Source organism: Cucumis sativus, chromosome 3 (genome assembly GCF_000004075.3).
Source record: "Cucumis sativus cultivar 9930 chromosome 3, Cucumber_9930_V3, whole genome shotgun sequence".
Taxonomy (NCBI): domain Eukaryota; kingdom Viridiplantae; phylum Streptophyta; class Magnoliopsida; order Cucurbitales; family Cucurbitaceae; genus Cucumis; species Cucumis sativus.
The window spans coordinates 3,770,081-3,787,926 of record NC_026657.2 but is presented as its reverse complement, the minus strand read 5'-3'; the positions used below and the strand labels follow the sequence as shown (position 1 = coordinate 3,787,926).

Here is a 17,846-nt window from a genome sequence, read left to right as displayed (position 1 = left end):
ATGTTTCTTTACCGATTGAGAGAATTGAAGTTATCCTAATTTTGTTCTTATATTACTAAACCAACAATTACCTGATGTAAGTTTAGATTTTGTTGAGTTCATTTGAAAGTAAGGATGATTGAACATATTGTTCAGTTTATAAGAATGATTGGATAACAGATAAAAACAGGAAGTATGGAACTGTGAGTGGTCATTTAATGTGGCAGCTGATGTGGAGCCAAAAGAATAAATCCTTTTTTGATGAAACTACAGCAAAATAGTAATATAAATCCTTTTAAAAAAAAAATGTAAAATGTTGTTTTTAGAAGAGAATAAGGCCATAAATGGTCTGTTGAAGAATTGATGGGGTTAAAATGATTTGGCAAAGGAAAAAGAAATGGAAAGTGTTAGAAACATCATCATTTCTGATTATCTCAACATCATCATCCTGAGGGAAACATAAATAATAATGAGACGTAAACTTCCAATCTGTCGGACTGCTGGGAAAGCCGACACGTCGTCAGGTGATCGTTATTATTAAACTAGTCGTTGTATTGCGTCATCCTTCCACATGACTGATGTCATAATGGGCCTAGGGCTCAAAAGTCTGTCATCTATAACCTCAATTCTCATTGCCCTCACCATTTTACCTTTTATTCTTTCTTTTCACTTTCCCATTTCATTTCATTTCTATTTTCTTTATAACAATCTTTCAATTCATATCAATATCAATACTAATACATCATTCTTCTTCCTAAATTTGGTTAGGTCAAGTCAATTAAAAGGAACAATTGCAATATGGACCGATCCAACTCGAGTCAAACACTAGCCTCTTGCTTGCTTTCGACCTAACAAGAGTCGATCATGCTTCATTCTAACCCAAGCAAAGTCTGCGCCCAAAAGAATGCCAACAAAAATTCCTATTGCACTGTTTGATCTATTCCAAAATTGAGGCCAAGTATGAAATAGTTTGAGATCCTAGCCATACGAGGGACAAGAAATTTCTATTCCAAATAGAATTAGGAATATGAATCTATTAACTTAACCATAGGAAATGGTAACTTATACTTCCAACTTCTTTTCTATTTAATAATTCTCTTACCAACTTAAACATCAAACACTTTTTTTTTTGTTTTAGAGATTCTCCTTACCCTAAATCCAAACTTACTCTCACAATTTGATGTGAACATTAGATGCATTTTTCCTTAACCAAAATTTGGTATCAACCATTACTAAATGGGACCTTGATCTTTGGCATTTTATCTTTTAAAAATTAAGCACATAATTAAGGATCTTTCTTTCCAAAGTTTTTTTTGTTTTATTATCCATTCCTCTATAAACGTTTTCAATAAATCAAGCCAAAAATTGAAAACAAATCTGGTGTGTGGTAACCATTTGATTTTTTTTAATATTTAAAATCTGAGTTGATCAATTTTTTTTTTAATATGTGAAGTTTCTAGTTTTTAATATTTTCACCCATATTTTAAAAAATCAAGACACTTCTTCTTTTCTTTTTTTTTTTTTAATTTTTAATTTAGCTTAAGAATATCTCTTAGGTTTCAAACATCAATAATTTTTTAGGGACACTTGTAAAAATGACAAAATAAGTTATAATAATTAAGTTCATAGCACACACATTTTATTATTTGCGAAAATGGCAAAAACGAAGTCCAGCCCACACATCCAAAGGTAAAATGTCACTAATGCCCTCGTTACTAATATACGTCTGATACACTTTATACACGTCTGATACACCTAATACACCATTTGATACATCTGTTACTTTTTGATACACTCGATATATTTGATTGATACACTTGATACTCTTTGATACACTCGATATCTTTTGATACACACCTGAAACATTACTAATATATATTTGATACACTACAAATACATTTAGTATTCTTCACTTATACAATTGATTGATTAAATGCATTTGATATGCTTGAAGTTCTACTTATACACTTGATATAATATTGATATATCCTTGTAAACTTGATTCATATACTTGATACTGATTCACTTTACTGATATGCTTTAACAATATATTGTTAATATACTTGATAATGATATACTGAGTTACATTATTCATATACTTAATAATACTTTAATGAACTGCATAAAATTTAAAAAAACGAAAATCACATAGTAAGTATATTAACCAACTAATACATATAATATAAGTATATCACAACACTAATATACTAAACTGAGACAAAGTAAAACAAAACAAAAAAAAACAAAACAAAATAAAACAAAATTATTTGAAATCAGATTTAATTCAAAATACACATCGAATGAAGTAAAAAAAATCACAAATGAAGTTAATTACTCCGATCAACAACAATTCTATTATATTTCATATTGCAATTGTTGTACTGTTGATATTTTAAAATTAAGATTAATATAGAAAGAATAAATAATTTTTTTAGCATAAGAATAAACAAATAATTAGAGCCTTCAAAAGTGAGAGAATAAATAATGAGTAGACATTAAAAAGAAAAAGAGAAATAAGTTAATGAAAGGTAGTTTATGAATAGTAACAAATTTAAGATGAAGAAGTAAAATTTTTACCATAATTGTAAAATTCTAAAACAATGTGCTATAAATACTGTGTCATATTCTCAAAATACAATTTTCTAATTTTTTTAATACAAATATCAATCATTTTAAAGTGTAACATAAAAAGAAAAAAAAAAACTTATCATTCAAATAAACCAAAGTGCAATAAATAAAGACTCTCAAACACATTTAATTAAATACACACATGCATGCAATGGTCATAGAATGATTCTATATTATTGTTATTATTTTAATAGTTAGAGACTTCAACCACTAATCTCTTCTATCTTTTATAATGTTGCATACTTTTCATCCTATCTCAATTTTCTTTCATTTTCATACTTATATTTAATATGCATACTCTTAACATCAATTTAAAATAATTTATTTATGAGATGGAAATTTGAATTTAAATATAGTAGAGAAAATTTAGTAATAATAATCTTTGTTTGAAAGAAAGAATAACCGATAATTATGATATAATCAAATAATTAAAAAAATTGTACTTTAAATCAAATACACAAGTATTTATATTTTTAATTTATCACAGTAAATACTATCTAACACTATACTAACTATCTTTTGCTACCGTAAATATTATTTTAAAAATTCTAATTTACTACTTAACATTCATCAAATTAAAATAATCGGATAAACCAAACTAAATAATCTAAGTAAAATATCTTAACGAAACATAAAAACGGCAGATCGCCCACAATCCAACGGCTAAGATTTAAAATCAAATGTCATAGATGAAGGACGTCATTTCCACGTCATGCTGACATACATACATACAACAGAATTCATTAATGAATTATGGTCCCAAAATAAATAAAAAAACGGACTTTCTTTCTTTCTTTCTTTCTCTCTCTCTTTCTTCTTCTCTTCCCTCTTCCTCAAGCAATCTCCCTCTCAGTCTTTTCCCTTTGACCTCTCCCAACTCTCAACTCCCAAATTCAAAATTTTCCTATTTTTTCTCTCTCTATAAATACCTTAGAAATCACCCAAGACAGAAAGATTAAGAAAAGTTTAATTGATGATGGCTCTACACAGGAATCATTTAGGTTCAATAATAAAAGAGCCTCGTTTTGTAGTTAAGAAGTTTCTTGCTAGACCTCAACATGAAGGCCTTGGAGCTGTTGTTAGAAGAAGCATCGGCAGGTAATTCTTTTATTCTTTCCTTTTTAATCCCATTTTTCTTTCTTTTTTTATTTATTTTTATTTTTATTTTTATTTTGATTTTTATTTTTCAGGTCTGAGCTTAAATACTTTGATCCATTCCTTGTTCTTGATGAGTTTTCTGGTAAACCCCCAGTTCTACAAATCTCTTTCAATTTTTTAAGTTTTTAGTTATTTAATGTTGTGTTATGGAAATTAAATCGAAATATTTTGCTTATTATTGTAGTGAGTGCACCTGGTGGGTTTCCTGATCATCCACATAGAGGATTTGAAACTGTCACTTACATGTTACAGGTTTCTTTTTTTCCTTTTCTAAATTATTTTCAAGCTCTTTACATCTTCAAGGTTTATTTATCTAGAGTAGGTTGTGCACAGAGAAATTAAATGGAAAATCATTTATTTATGTTTACTTCTATAATGAATGAGTTTTGTTTTATGTTGAAAATGATGAAAAGGGAGCAATGATACATGAAGATTTTGAAGGGCATAAAGGAAGAATTGAAGTTGGTGACTTGCAATGGATGACTGCTGGCAAAGGCATTGTTCATTCTGAAATACCTTCTTCCATTGGCACCCAACGTGGCTTACAACTTTGGATCAATCTTTCCTCCAAACACAAAATGTAAGTCTCTGTCCTTTTATCAATTTTCAAAAAAATTATACATCAATTTATCTTCTGAAATAATCTTTAAAAACAAAATTTGAATGAAAGGATTGAACCGAGGTATCAAGAAATACACAACGAGAACATAGTGGAAGCTACAAGAGAAGGAGTAAAAGTGAGAGTGATAGCGGGTGAAGCCTTGGGAGTAAAATCCCCAATCTACACCAAAACTCCAACCATGTACTTGGACTTCACTCTCGTCCCTGGATCCCGCATTGAGCAGCCAATCCCGACGGGGTGGAATGCGTTCGTGTACGTGCTAGAAGGCGATGGCGGAGTATTCGGAAGCATGAAATTGATGCCGACGGTTACACCACATCACCTTCTTTTGTTAGGGAATGGGGATGGGTTGGAGGTTTGGAACAAGTCATCCACCAAAACTCTAAGGTTCATATTGGTTGGAGGTGAGCCATTGAATGAGAGTGTTGTGCAGTTGGGGCCATTTGTGATGAACACTCAAGAAGAGATTGACCAAACCGTTGAGGATTTTGAGAATTGTACAAATGGCTTTGAGAGAGCAAGGCATTGGAAGAGTTCTTAACTAAAGTTGCTTAATTTAATTTGCTTCCTCTTGTCTTTATTATTTTACATTCATAATTATTTATTGGGAATTTTTGTAAGTTTGATCCTTTTAAATTTGTAAATTAGAGTATGTCATTTATAAATTCATATGAAATCATTATTAATGTATTGTTAACTAATTACACAATGCTCAAAGTTTCCTTGAATTTAATTATACTTTGTTTCTTCTATCAATTACCTGATTTTGTTCTTCTTCCCAATTTCTCAAGTCATATGTGAAAAGCGAGTTTGAACTAAGTGATGCGATGCGTTTCACGTTGGCATGATGTTTTTGCATTTTTCTGAGTTTGTCAACACATATAAATGGTGAATTGATATTTTTGTTATATTGTGAAAAAATTTATAAAATAAAAAAATAAACGTGTTAACTAGTTTAAAATATAAAATGTTTATTTACTAATTTAAATATTTTTTGAATTTTATTTTTATATTTTTTCAAAAATATTGATAAAATATTGACAGTATTTTAATTAACATCACATTTTAACTTAAGTTAGACACCATTTAAAGGTTGAGAAAAAAAAAACACCAACCAGATTAATAATTGATATTTAAATTTAAACATAGATACGATTAATCAATTATTTAAACTCTTGCTAATGAGCATATTAAAAATAGGGTATCCAAATTAGTTAATTTATGATAGTTCATGCATGTTTAAATTATAGCAGTTATTAATTTAAAGTAAGTGTTACACATTCCAAAGGTTATAATAAATTCAATCAATTTATTTTTACAAAAGAATTGGTGTAGAAATTTTCATTTAGTACAGTAAAATACACAAACTTCTTAATAGCTAATATATATTATATATTATAGGTAAATAAAAGTTAAACAATGTTCGTAAATGCAAAGTGGTTTTAGGAATTCATAAAATAAAATAAAAACACTATTTTGAAGAAGCGTTTACTCTTGTTTGGAACCTTCACAGATTTAAAATCATTTCCTCCATCTTTCAAATTAGATTGAATTTTTATCCTCAAATTGTTAAAGATAGAGTAAGAAACAGAGAGCCATTTTCAAATTAAATAGCTAACATTGCTCCAAATAAACCATCCAAAAAGTTCGCGATTACATTCCAGCAAAAAAGAAGAAGAAAAAAACAGATTCATTTCCAACTCAAATTGCAACGAACTCTTTTTTCAAACATTAGGCAACAAATTTGCAGTAATCAAGTTGGGCAAAAGATGTTAAGAATTGTGGACATTATTACCAGCTGCACCTTCTACTCTTCTCCAAGGACTTGCAGAATGAAGAAAACGCACCTTTTAGTTCAACTGGAAGTGCAAACTGAAGTGGCAAAACCAACGGAGGACGATTCCTCTCCATCTCGCTTCTCGTTCTTGAGAAAATGGGATGAGCCAATGCTGGTTGCCTCTTGTTAAGGCTTTCTAGTATAAAGGAAAATGCTCCAAAAGTAATGCAACTCTGAAGAAGAGCTTGTGGAGCACCTACATAATAAACAAAAAAAAACGCCTCTAATCAAATAAAGAAGCTCAAAGTAGAAGTGATCATGAGATGAAATTTACCATAAATTAATCGAAAGGCTGGTTAAAAACTTTTGAAAATCACTTTTCAAAATTTGAAAACCCTAACATTTTTAATCGTTTAAAATCAAATTTTATGGTATAAAACTGTGTTCCTATGCATAAAATTAAATATTCAATTAGTTTTTAGTGATTAAAGACGTGTTTAGAAGTGATTTTGAATCCGCCAAAAATTATTTTAATCATTTTCAAACAGCACGAGCTAATAGTGATGGCAACTGAAGCATAGAAGGTATGATCTCTTTCTTTATGTTTTCCAATGGAATGAAAGTTTTTTTTTTTTGAAAAAAAAGAGATGAGAGATATCGCAGAAAATGTAATCAAGTAAACATGAGGTCTCTTCTTTTTTCACCAAGTGAAGACAAAGGATAAAATACAGAATGAAATGAGATGCAAATTGTAAAGGTTGCTACCTGGAAAACTTAGAGCCAAACCGGTGCAACATCCAGCTACTCCATGATTAATAACTACAAAACTCGTTAACTTAATTAGAAGGGGTTCGATACGGCTATAATTAAAGATTCTTCCAAAAGGAAAAATACGCACCATCATCCTTTCCTCTCAGCGTCTTTAACATGCAAGCAACCAAACTGTGTACCCCAGACAAAACTGCAAATGTCTGATTCAAAAATTGAAATTAACAAAAGATAGTGAGCAAAATGGGACTTTAAAAAGCATCAGGGACCAGTAAATTAAATTAATTCAGTGAGAAGAACAACTCCAGCAATCTTTTTTGATCAATAAAAATATACAAGACAAATCATACCTTCGCACAAGATCCAGCCTCTGCAAATGATCCTTTAAAGCCATTCTTCTTAATCAATCCTGAACCTACATTCAAAATACATTCAATTTAATTTCACATTGCAATATTGAAAGTAAAGAAACTGTATTATATAACAGGAAAATAAAGTAATGGAAGGGAAGGGGGGGGGGGGGGGGGGGGGGGGGGGGGGGCGTTAAATTTAGTCAAATGTGTTACAGATCCACGATTAAGAATATATAAAAAGCCTATCATTGCTTCAGAGGCGATATTAATATCAGTGCAGAAGACGGTTCTTTAGAGATGACAAGTTCTGAAGTATGTAATTCTTTTACAGGAGTTCCAATGGAATGAAAGTATAAATAATGGCTATACTAGATTGTTAGTGTAGCCCAGTGACTCCATATTATGTGTTCCAAAGGTCGGGTATGCCTTATTCCTCACTAGTATATGGCTCTACTAGAAAAGCGGAAAATAAAATCAATATCATGACATTTCTTATGAGACTCAATGATACCCAGGCTGCCAATGAGAGATTTTTTTGCAGGTTATACAAGAGAAGCAGCAACAAATTGTTCTTTGAATGATTATTGCTGCTTTTGGGTAGTCTCTGGTTTCCCCTAATGATGTGAAGGATCTTCTTGGCATAACTTTGTTAGGACACCCCTTAACGAATGCTAAAACAACACTGGGGTTTTATATTACTTGTGAACGAGCTTTCTTTCAGATTCATTGGAAGGAGATAAACCAAGGAATCTTTATAGATAAAGAAAAGCCTACTAATACTTTCTTTGACTTTACTGTGCTATTTTTTTATCCAAGGATTCGAATATTTTTGCTTCCTATTCATACTTTTCCCTTAAAAGTTATAACCAACTAGAAAGGCTTTTTGTAATCACCGTGGATTTTACAGTCTTGTTTGTAATTTCATCCATCACTATCTTATAAAAGAGGAAAATAAAAATTGTTCATAAAATGATCAATTCAGAGCCCTTCCCTCTCTTTATAACTTTCAGAGCAATAAGAAACAGAAACCTTCTAATTTTGATAAATCACATAACAAGACTGATTTGTACACATTATGTAATCCAAGGTCGTCAACTGGATCATTGTGATTCAAGATTCCAGTTAACTATCAGTTTATTAACATAAACATAACTTTTCTTCATCTAATCTACTGAATAGTTCAAAGGAATATGCTAATCATGTGATTGGGAAGTGCCCTGAATAGGAGCCAGAACATGAGCTTTTTAGTATTCTCATTCATATTCAATATATTCACTCGATGAGCATGTTTCTGACAGACCCCCAGTTCTCAAAATATATTCCTGGAGGAATGTGAGGGGTGGACCTACTGTCTAGTAATGCATACTTCATAATGTTAAGTAAGGGTCCTAAGGAAATGGGTTAGATAGCTGATGTATGGTAGTGTGATTCAGGAAAGAGGGTGAGTGTATTAGGAAAAGGCTTTACAACATTAGTACATTTTTTGTAATACGTGACTCCGGTGTCTTGGGAGGGACAAGAGCTCTCCAAATGTTCCCCAACTTGTTCATATTTCCTATTCAATATACTGGAACGCACTAGTCTCAAGTTCCAATTCAACATCATCTATTGACTATTATTATCTTCCTTCAGTAATTAAGCAGATTATTTTTAACTGTGTTACTGAACCCTAAACCCCAAATGGAGTAATTTAATTGGCAAACCATGATCTTTCCATAAACATTAATACGATGATTAGAGTTAGGGTGTGTTTGGAATACATTTTAAGTGTTTAATTTTAAAAATTAAATAATTTTAGAAAAAAAATTGAAGTGTGTGGCAACCACTCAAAATAGTTTTTGATCTGTGTGTTAAACAACTTTTTATCAAAAGAGTTCAAATAAGAATAAGTTATTTCAAAAAACACATTTTTCTTAAATGAATCCAAACGGACCCTTATATCTCTTAGAAAGAGGCATGTATGCCTCCTCAAACATGAGTGAATTGTAGTTGTCCAAGTCTAGCTAACAAAATTGATGGAAAAAAGTAAAGATAAAAGAACAAAAAAAAAAAAGTTAACTGGCAGACATGATTATGAAGAGCAACAAACATGATTAAGAAAAGTTCTATCAGGAATTCTAATTTTTTTTTTTCAATCTTAGAGAACCATTCTAAACATGTTTATTGTTCTCCTAATCATGTTTGCCAATCAATTTTGTCGGTGAGACTTGGACAACTCCATGTCACTCGTGTTTGAGATGTATAGGCCTCTTCCTTCCTATGGAATCTAAATCTAACAATCAAATCAATGGCTAAGAAATTTTTTCATGGTTTGCCAATTAAATTAGCCCATTTAAAGTTAAAACTAGGTGTTTTAACGATAGTTCATCAAGCTCCCTCAGTCTCATGTTCTCCTTTCAGTCGATTTTCTTTGTCCACAGAAGAGTAGTCTTCACTAAATATGATATATATTTTCCCCTCTTCATTGTGTTAGTGCTAGTCCAATGATAACACATCTAACGGCTGTTCTTGAAATCGTTTCTGGATGTTGATTGGCACTTATCTTAATGCTCAATGTTTAGCATTCTACACTTCTTGGAATTCCAATTGTGCTCTCTCTAATGCCACTCAGTGACATTCAGTCATGTATCTTGCTCTATTCCTGTGGGGAGTCAGTTTGAGCTTGCTAATATGCTTCCTAAATCCTTTCCGTTGGGCCAGTTAGGTGTTATCAATCTTCATTCCCCATCTTAAGCTGAAAGAGTAGTTAGTTCGTTACAGTAGTTCACTCAACTGTACTAGTTATCTAAAGTTACAAACTCTTGTATTTTTATACTGATACCATGAAACGAAAAACAAATTCCAACCAAAAAAAGAATTCTAACAAAATTCAACAGAAAGAACTGGCACATGCAAGTGGAGTTCTTTCACGAAACAGAGGATGAAAACATTAAGGATGGGCAATAATAGGAATGAGGTCAGTGAAAAACCAAAACCCCAATTTAGAAAAACAGAATATAAAACCAAAAGCAAATGCAAAATTCTTGAGAGAGAGAGAGAGAGAGATTACCATAGCCGAAAATGGAGCCCATGAAGGCACCGGCAACGGAGTCACCGGCAAACCTAAAAAGACAAAGAGCAGGGCCAGTGAAAGGAGGGGAAGGAACAATGGCATCGGAAGAATTAGGGCTGTCAGAGGAATTGGTTAGGAGGTTGTCAGCATCAGGTGAAACGTCCTTAGAAGAATCCGCCATGGCTGTCGTCGATTCTCTCTATCTTCTACACTCTCTGCTAACAATAAACCCTTTTTCCAAACTCAATCTCCCGAATACAAAAATCTCAAAAGATTTTTCCTTTGTTTTTGTTGAACGGATAGCAATCGCCTTCGTTTCTGACACCACTCTCCCTTAACCGTTTGCTTATAAGTATATAACATTAACACTTCTACTCATATTAAAACGCTCCTGCACGACGTCGTTTCCATTTATCATCTATTTTTAAAACTTTCTTGTGCTTTTATCCTTCAAACTTAGGAGTCACAATAATTATTAAGTAGACAACCTACGTTATATTTGTAAATAACTCAACTAATAATTTACATCTTTTATTTTATAAACTTTTTTGTGTTCATATATTTATTTTTTCTTTGCGAGATGGTAATGGTTCCTAATTTTTTTTCAACTTTAGGATTATTAATGAAACTTTGAGAGTGATGTTCTTAAAAATACATTTAATACATCAGTATGTTTTGATTGCTAAATTGCTAACACATTAGTATATCGCTTGAGCTATTCTTTTTTGACATACAAATATGAGCTCACATTGACTTATTGTGTCAAAAAGTTGGTGCCAGTATTGAATAATCCCATTGATTCATTAATTCATTTGGTTGAAAGATTATCAGAAGTTTTTTTTTTTCAACCAATGGTTCCAAACTCTTCCATTCATCCATTAATTCAAAAGGTTTCCTAAAAAGCAAATGACACAACTTCATAGTGCAGATATAATTGGAAACTATGAATAAATGATACTAACAATAATTAAAAAAATCATTCATACAATACAATGGAAAAAGAGAAAAACCATACCCATCATTCTACTTCTAAATCCAATAATGTCATACAATCAATCTCACATGTGACCCAAGTAGGGTCCTATTGAAGCAGCCCCTCTCCCCCCTTTGTACAAATCAAAGTTCATGTCCTGAGATTTTTCTTCTTAGTAAAATTTTGGTTCAAACTAGATATCTTGAAGTTTAATAGTGCTGCTCTTGATATATAGCTCCAAATTCTGATCTCCAGGCTTGATCATCGTCCACATATGAGGCTCTCTTGTCGGTTCCGACATCGTCGTGATCGTCATGATACAGTGGTTCAAGAGCTGAAGCTGGCAGTTTGCTCTCTGCAAGGTATTGCTTCATTGTAATCATCTCCATTTTATGTTTTCTTTTGAGCTTCTCCATTTGCTTCTTCAACTTCTCGTTCTCTTGTTGAACTGATGTAAAACTCTCCTGTGTTTTAAAAAGAAAATCTCATGTAAAAAACGGTTTCCCTGATTTTCTAAACTGCCCACTCCTTGCTAAAAGACTAAAAGTTTTTGAAAACTACAAGTCTGTTCGATAACGATTCTTCTCTGTTTCGAAATTTATGATCGATTTCTCTCTGTTTTAGTACTCATTCCACTAGTTGATTTTTGTGCTTTGTTCTAGTTTTTAGGAGTGTTTTATAGAAAACCAAGCTAAGATTTGAAAAATAACAAAACCAACTTTTTAAAGAAAACACATGTTATGCTTTTGAAAGTTGGCTAGGAAGTAGTACTAAAATGAATTTGCAAACAAACCTTAGAGTTTCACTATTTTGAAGGAAATATTTGAATTCTTAATACCAAATATTGCTTGACTTTTGAAAACATCCATGAAAAGTGGATAACAAAGTAAAGAAACTTTTAAAAATTACTTAAGGCTGAACTCTTCAAAAACTAAAACCAAATGTTTGTAAAAAGGTTATTACGTTTTTCAGGTTTTAAGTTTTGCAAGAATCAGAAAATGTTAAAATAACATTGTTTTTCATTAAACAACAAATGGATTTTATGGGTTACCTCTGCAACTGATGCTGAATGTTCTGCTTCTCTAAGTCTTACGAGAAGTTCCCCAGCAGCATGAACAGCTTCAGCAGTGTCTCTAAGTTGGAGCTTAAGGCTTTTGTTTTCCTTTTTCAAGAATTCTCTCTCTCTGTCTCTCTCAAATCTCAGAGCTGAAAGCTCAGCAGCAAGTGATTTCGAAAACCGAGAACCGTTGCCTTTGGAACCAGCTTTTTGTGCAGCCCTTTTCACCTCAGCTATTCCACCCATGATGGCACGGTGCTTACCAACCAACTCATTATACTTCTCTTGCAATTCAGCATAATGCTCAACAAATCTAGCATGTCCAAGAACAGATCTGTGAAGTGCATCCTCCAACTCCTCATTGCACTTCTTCTCTGTGTTCAGTTCCTGCTCCACCTTCTCCGCACGCTGTCGAATGGATTCCAAATCAACTCTCAGTTCATCAGTTAAAGAAATCCACTCACTCTCCATTTCAGTCCATCTCTCCCTTTCCTTTTCAAGTTCCGCCTCGTTAGTTTGGGAACCTCCTCCTCCTCCTAGACAGCTTTTTCTGAGGTGGATCGAGCGTGACAGCAGTAGCGAGGATCTCAGCTTGTCAGTTGACTTGTTAGCCGAAACATCAGCAAATGTTTGCAGCTTACTCCTTAGATTTTGAATTTCTTTAAGAAGTTCTTCCTTCTCAGACACGTCAGTAAAGCAATTTTGATTGTTCTGAGCTTTTATTTCACATTTCTCTTGTACACTCTCCTGCCGAGTGTTCCCCAAATATTAAATGTCAGAAGACGTGAATCGTGGAAGTAAAAGAAGTAAATGAATATGAATTTTCAATTAATATTGACAATAATAGCAGAATAAAGACTAAATTATTAAAAAATGTTCAGTTAAAAAACTAAATTGTTACAGATTTGAAAGTACAAAAAATCATTACTAACTAAAGTTGAGATTAAAAGTATTCCACACATATTGATCAATATGGTAACGTTTCACACATCTAATTTAGATAAATCTACACCATTCCGTATATATATAAATGTATCGTGCTGTACCTCCATCATATTAAAAACTACCATGAGTGTGTAAAATTTGGGTGGGTTGACCAAGTATATACCTTTTCAAGATCGTCTACGTGGTTGAGTCCGACAATGGCTTTGAGATTCCTGGATTGGTTAACTGCTACAAGTTCGTTGTTGCTACTCGGCATTTCACTAGTGTCATTCTCGGTAATTTTTCTTTTGCAAGATACACAAAGCTGATGGGGAGAAGATATGGCAACAGCATTATCTTCTTCAAGTGTTTGAAGAGACCCTACAGCTTTGTTGACTTCTGGACATGATTTTCGAGCCAGGTGTTCAAAGGAGAAGGATACTGAAGATTTGTTTATTGCTGAGCTTTGCTGGTGATAATCAATTATCTTTAAACCCCTTTGAAGACTAGCTGCCAATGACTCAGTAGGATCCTCGAAATTATTGCTCGATCGCAACGAGGATCTGATACTTTTACTCTGACTCAGTGACTGCCTCAGTACATCTTTGTTAAACTTAAAGCTGTCTGACGACATCTTACTTCCATGATGGTCTGCAAAACTTGGTGCAACAGCCAAACTTTTCCTTTGAGAATTTCCAATTTTTGGAGACTCAGACAAGGGTGGATCTTCAAGATTAGAGAAGTGATAGAATGAGCTGACAGAGATGCTCCTTCTATTCACTGGATCAGGAACCTTGGAATCACGACTACTAAGATTATCTGTTAAAATAATCTTGTCCTCATGATGTTCTACAGGGTTTATTTCTTCCATTGTTTGGGGATAACTTACTTCATCATCACTCATTGAATATGAAGCAAAACTTTCTCCTACAGAAGAAAAGTGAAGTGAGTCTCTTTTATCCGAGTTCTCTTCAGAAAAGCTGTGGGCCTTATCCAGTTGCTGATGCAACTCCCTCACATCTTCCTCATTACAATTAACCTCTTCGTCCGAGTCGTTATCAATGCATGGCAAAATCAGAGAGCGATTGATACTAACTCTTAAATGATTCAGGCTGTCTCTTACATTAGGCCCTTGAAAGTAACCAGTCTTTCGAACTGACTTCCCTGAGTTGGCATTTGCTCTTATAAGTTCTTCCTGCAATCAGACAACACAAAGTTTGGTTTGAATTAGGAAGCAAACTATTTCAAACTTACCAGTCATTTTCTAAGAATGAACTAACTTACCTTTAGTTGACGAATTTGATCACTCAGATCATTTACGTCATCTTCCTTTATTTCATTTATGATTGGCTGATTCTTTATGGATTTCAATCGTTGGCCGAATCTTAACGTCCTTAATGTCTCACATGAATGGCTGCGTCCAAAAAAACAAAGCTAACTTTAATATATGTATGGACACACATCTGCTATTACAATAGCAAAAATTATCTCAACAAGGAAAAGAACTGATCATGTATCCATCTAGACAAGCTCAGCACCTTAATTTTTTACTATCATGGTGAAATACACAAGAATAAGAAGTTTATGTACACACTACTAAAGTTTGGGATGCTTTGATGGTAAAAAAAGAAAAAACCAGTAAATGATGTGTACTTGTTATCTGGAGAGATAGCACAAATAACTGTGAGCTTAGCATTTCCGCCCAATGACTCTCTTAGTAAATGGGTCAAGCAGGAACCTCTGTACAAACGATCTTCTGATGGTCTTTCAGTTTCTTTAGATAATGAATCGACCAAATGCCTGCATCAACATAATGAAAGCAACAACAGTTACACGCTTGTAATTGTCTAAATTATCCGTCTCCCATTGTCAGATATCTTAGTTGAAGCAAACATATAATTAGAATGAACTTTTAACATTTCAGAAATTCCACCAATCATTGTTTCTCATACCCGAGCCGTGACATAGACTTCTTTAAATTCTTTCCTTCTCTTGTGGATTGTCTGCCTGTGGCATCGGTTACATTCCTATCTAATCCAGCAAGATCAACAAGGCTGATTCTGCTCGTCTTTGAACTACCAAAACACTTGGATGATGTTTCCTGCATCCAAAGGCATTATATTATATATTGCTGATATAAATTTGAATGTCTCAACCAGTTGAATCGCATAGTTTTGATAGAGACCGATAAAACAGAAGAACAACTAAAACACAAATAACATGTTTTCTCTATAACAAACAAGTTCTGAATTAAAGTCAAACTCTAGATTAAGCACCTTGCACCATGACTCAATGATGAAAGTAAACACAATATGGGACCTAGAGCTCTTAGAATTTATAGTGGTTGCTCCAACTTTTCTACTCGAAAGTCCCTGCACTCGTAAAATAGAGAAAGGTAAGCAAATGAAATGAATTGCAATGGTTGAAAACAAAAGAAGAGCTATAGAAATAAAGCAAAATACCACCACAAACCTTGATAAGAATCTGAGTCACATCATCATAACTTGTCACGTATTCTTCTGTAACATTCTCCACATACAATCCATTCTTCGCATCATCCTTTATCTGGTGAAATATTGCAAAACATTTAACAATGCACAGAAGATGCATATAATACCAAAGACATAAGAACGCTGAAGACAACCAGCCAGACATCAAGAATGGTGAGCTGCCAACTAACCTTAAGGTTCCTTTGTGTAGGATCAAGCAAATCCCCAATTTGTTCATTAAAAATCTGGAATGGGAATCAAAACAAAAGAAGGATGTGAGATCATATACTTACAGATAGATAGATTTTATAAAAAATAGTATAAAAGGTCAAGAAATATTCAATACCTCTACAAAAGAGCAACGACACTGATAATTTATCAATTTTCCTTCAGAGTTTTCTTGTTCCTGAATTGGATTAACCACAATATTAGACAGCCATACACAACAAAAACCGAGGTGTGGAATCTAATTGAATTGATTGAAAGGAAATGGATCCACACCTTTTGAATCTCTGAAAACAGCATTTGGAAGATGCGAGGAGCAAGACCTTGGTTACTAAGGGGTGAAGGATCTTCAACCATGGCACTTGGGGGACCCCACATTGTGAATGTCTTACCACTTCCCGTCTGTAAAGATTCAATTCAAGTAATCCAAAATTCGAATTAGCTGACCAATTTTCCATCTTGTGACAATCGACACATTATGTAAATGAAAGAGAAATTGTGTTGGAACATAAGAATCAACTATTACCTGACCAAATGACATGATAGAAGTATTATAACCAGCCAATGCATCTTTGACTAGCGGAATTCCAATCTTCGAAAAGACATCTTCCTAAAATTCACGAAAAAATGCAATTAGAATCAAACTACTTCAACATTTTAAACAGACTTATTGCTATAAATCCGAATTTCAAAATTTATGAAACAGCAAACTAAGGTTGTTCGGATTATAAAGAGAAGTTATCAAGCATAGTACCTGTTTCGAATCTGAATCGAAAACTGAATCAAACGAAAATTTCCGGTCCCCAAACGTCAATTCATCTGAAGAAATCCTTTTAACCGTCCTTTCCACTTCATTCTCTCTATCATTAGGTCTAATCCTCACAACAACCTTGATGGGTGGATGAGGGGGGTTAGGAGCTTCACAAGAAAATACCAAAGACAAGAAGAAATCGTAGATCTAGAGATAGAACATAACGTAAACTTCATCATACCTTGATGGGTGGATCAGGCGGGTTAGGAACTTCAAACTGATTGTCCGACTGAAGAACTTCATCCTAAGAGTTCATCATAAACACAAAAAATCAGTAGTGTTCTTTCAACAGAAGTGAAATTCACAAAAGAAACTTAAGCATACCTTCAAACTAAGAGATTGCGATACAGAGAGATCGAGATTGGAATCGAAGGGGGACTTAGAAATGGGTATTTGATGGTCATTAAGGGGAATGTTAGGGTGAACTGGAGGTGTATTTTCAGAGTTAGATTTGTGGGTTTTCTTAGAAATGGAGGAAATGAGGCTTTTCTTAGAAGAGATGGATCGCGGAAGGAAATTTCGAAAGGAAGAAGAAGAAAGGTTTCCCAAGAAACCAGTTTCCATCGATCCTGTTGGATTCGACTTCATTGTTACTGATTGTGGAAGAAAAATGGAAGATTTCAAAAGAGAAAGAGAAAGAGAAAGACTTTCGAATTTGGAAATGGGAGAAATCAGAGGGTTTTAGAGGAAGAAGAAAGCAAAACTATGGGATGAACTGACCGTTAGGAAATTGAAAAACAAAATTTTTTAAACGAAATTAAATTTTGAATTGTTGAGTGTAATTACCAAACTGCCCATGGTCATGCCACCCTTTTCTTCCTTCAAAAATAAATTCTAAACTCCAAAATTATATCAATTTAAAAGTTCTACCTATTGTTCAAATAAAAAAATATGTTCTACCTATTGTTCAAATAAAAAAAAAATATAGAGAGAATATTTAGACTCCATATAAAAATAAAGTATAACGAATTTATTACATGCTCAATTTTTCATATTTTTTAAAATATCATAAACAAAAAATTGAAAAAGT

General features: G+C 33.0%; 3 protein-coding genes across 3 annotated transcripts; 1 reads left to right on the top strand and 2 right to left on the bottom strand.

Annotated features, from left to right (window-relative positions):
- Positions 1 to 3,421: 3,421 nt before the first annotated feature.
- On the top strand, positions 3,422 to 5,123 carry LOC101204082 (pirin-like protein). Its single transcript, XM_004149546.3, has 5 exons — positions 3,422 to 3,705; positions 3,798 to 3,847; positions 3,950 to 4,017; positions 4,179 to 4,345; positions 4,436 to 5,123. The coding sequence occupies exons 1-5, from the start codon at positions 3,581 to 3,583 to the stop codon at positions 4,926 to 4,928; spliced, it is 903 nt and encodes a 300-aa protein (XP_004149594.2). The 5' UTR covers positions 3,422 to 3,580; the 3' UTR covers positions 4,929 to 5,123.
- Positions 5,124 to 5,985: 862 nt separating this feature from the next.
- LOC101203837 (chloroplastic import inner membrane translocase subunit TIM22-2) lies at positions 5,986 to 10,686 on the bottom strand. Its single transcript, XM_011652195.2, has 5 exons — positions 10,335 to 10,686; positions 7,283 to 7,347; positions 7,063 to 7,135; positions 6,930 to 6,983; positions 5,986 to 6,420 (listed from the first exon to the last, which is right to left on the bottom strand). Exons 1-5 carry the CDS (start codon positions 10,516 to 10,518, stop codon positions 6,179 to 6,181), a joined length of 618 nt encoding a protein of 205 aa, XP_011650497.1. The 5' UTR covers positions 10,519 to 10,686; the 3' UTR covers positions 5,986 to 6,178.
- Positions 10,687 to 11,244: 558 nt separating this feature from the next.
- LOC101203593 (kinesin-like protein KIN-12F) lies at positions 11,245 to 17,514 on the bottom strand. The gene is made up of 15 exons (XM_004149544.3): positions 17,141 to 17,514; positions 16,998 to 17,060; positions 16,760 to 16,894; positions 16,532 to 16,615; positions 16,282 to 16,407; positions 16,127 to 16,186; positions 15,972 to 16,025; positions 15,764 to 15,856; positions 15,568 to 15,663; positions 15,244 to 15,392; positions 14,945 to 15,091; positions 14,576 to 14,705; positions 13,476 to 14,486; positions 12,362 to 13,114; positions 11,245 to 11,774 (listed from the first exon to the last, which is right to left on the bottom strand). Exons 1-15 carry the CDS (start codon positions 17,402 to 17,404, stop codon positions 11,520 to 11,522), a joined length of 3,420 nt encoding a protein of 1,139 aa, XP_004149592.1. The 5' UTR covers positions 17,405 to 17,514; the 3' UTR covers positions 11,245 to 11,519.
- Positions 17,515 to 17,846: the final 332 nt, after the last annotated feature.

Coding starts and splice junctions, on each gene's coding strand:
- LOC101204082 (XM_004149546.3), top strand. CDS start 3,581: ATGATGGCTCTACACAGGAATCATTTAGGTTCAATAATAAAAGAGCCT. Junction 3,848..3,949: donor TGTTCTTGATGAGTTTTCTG/GTAAACCCCCAG, acceptor TTATTATTGTAG/TGAGTGCACCTGGTGGGTTT. Junction 4,346..4,435: donor CTTTCCTCCAAACACAAAAT/GTAAGTCTCTGT, acceptor TTTGAATGAAAG/GATTGAACCGAGGTATCAAG.
- LOC101203837 (XM_011652195.2), bottom strand. CDS start 10,518: ATGGCGGATTCTTCTAAGGACGTTTCACCTGATGCTGACAACCTCCTA. Junction 7,136..7,282: donor AGGCTGGATCTTGTGCGAAG/GTATGATTTGTC, acceptor TTTTTGAATCAG/ACATTTGCAGTTTTGTCTGG. Junction 6,984..7,062: donor GCTGAGAGGAAAGGATGATG/GTGCGTATTTTT, acceptor CGAGTTTTGTAG/TTATTAATCATGGAGTAGCT.
- LOC101203593 (XM_004149544.3), bottom strand. CDS start 17,404: ATGAAGTCGAATCCAACAGGATCGATGGAAACTGGTTTCTTGGGAAAC. Junction 16,895..16,997: donor CGCCTGATCCACCCATCAAG/GTATGATGAAGT, acceptor CCACCCATCAAG/GTTGTTGTGAGGATTAGACC. Junction 16,408..16,531: donor CTATCATGTCATTTGGTCAG/GTAATAGTTGAT, acceptor GAATCTTTACAG/ACGGGAAGTGGTAAGACATT.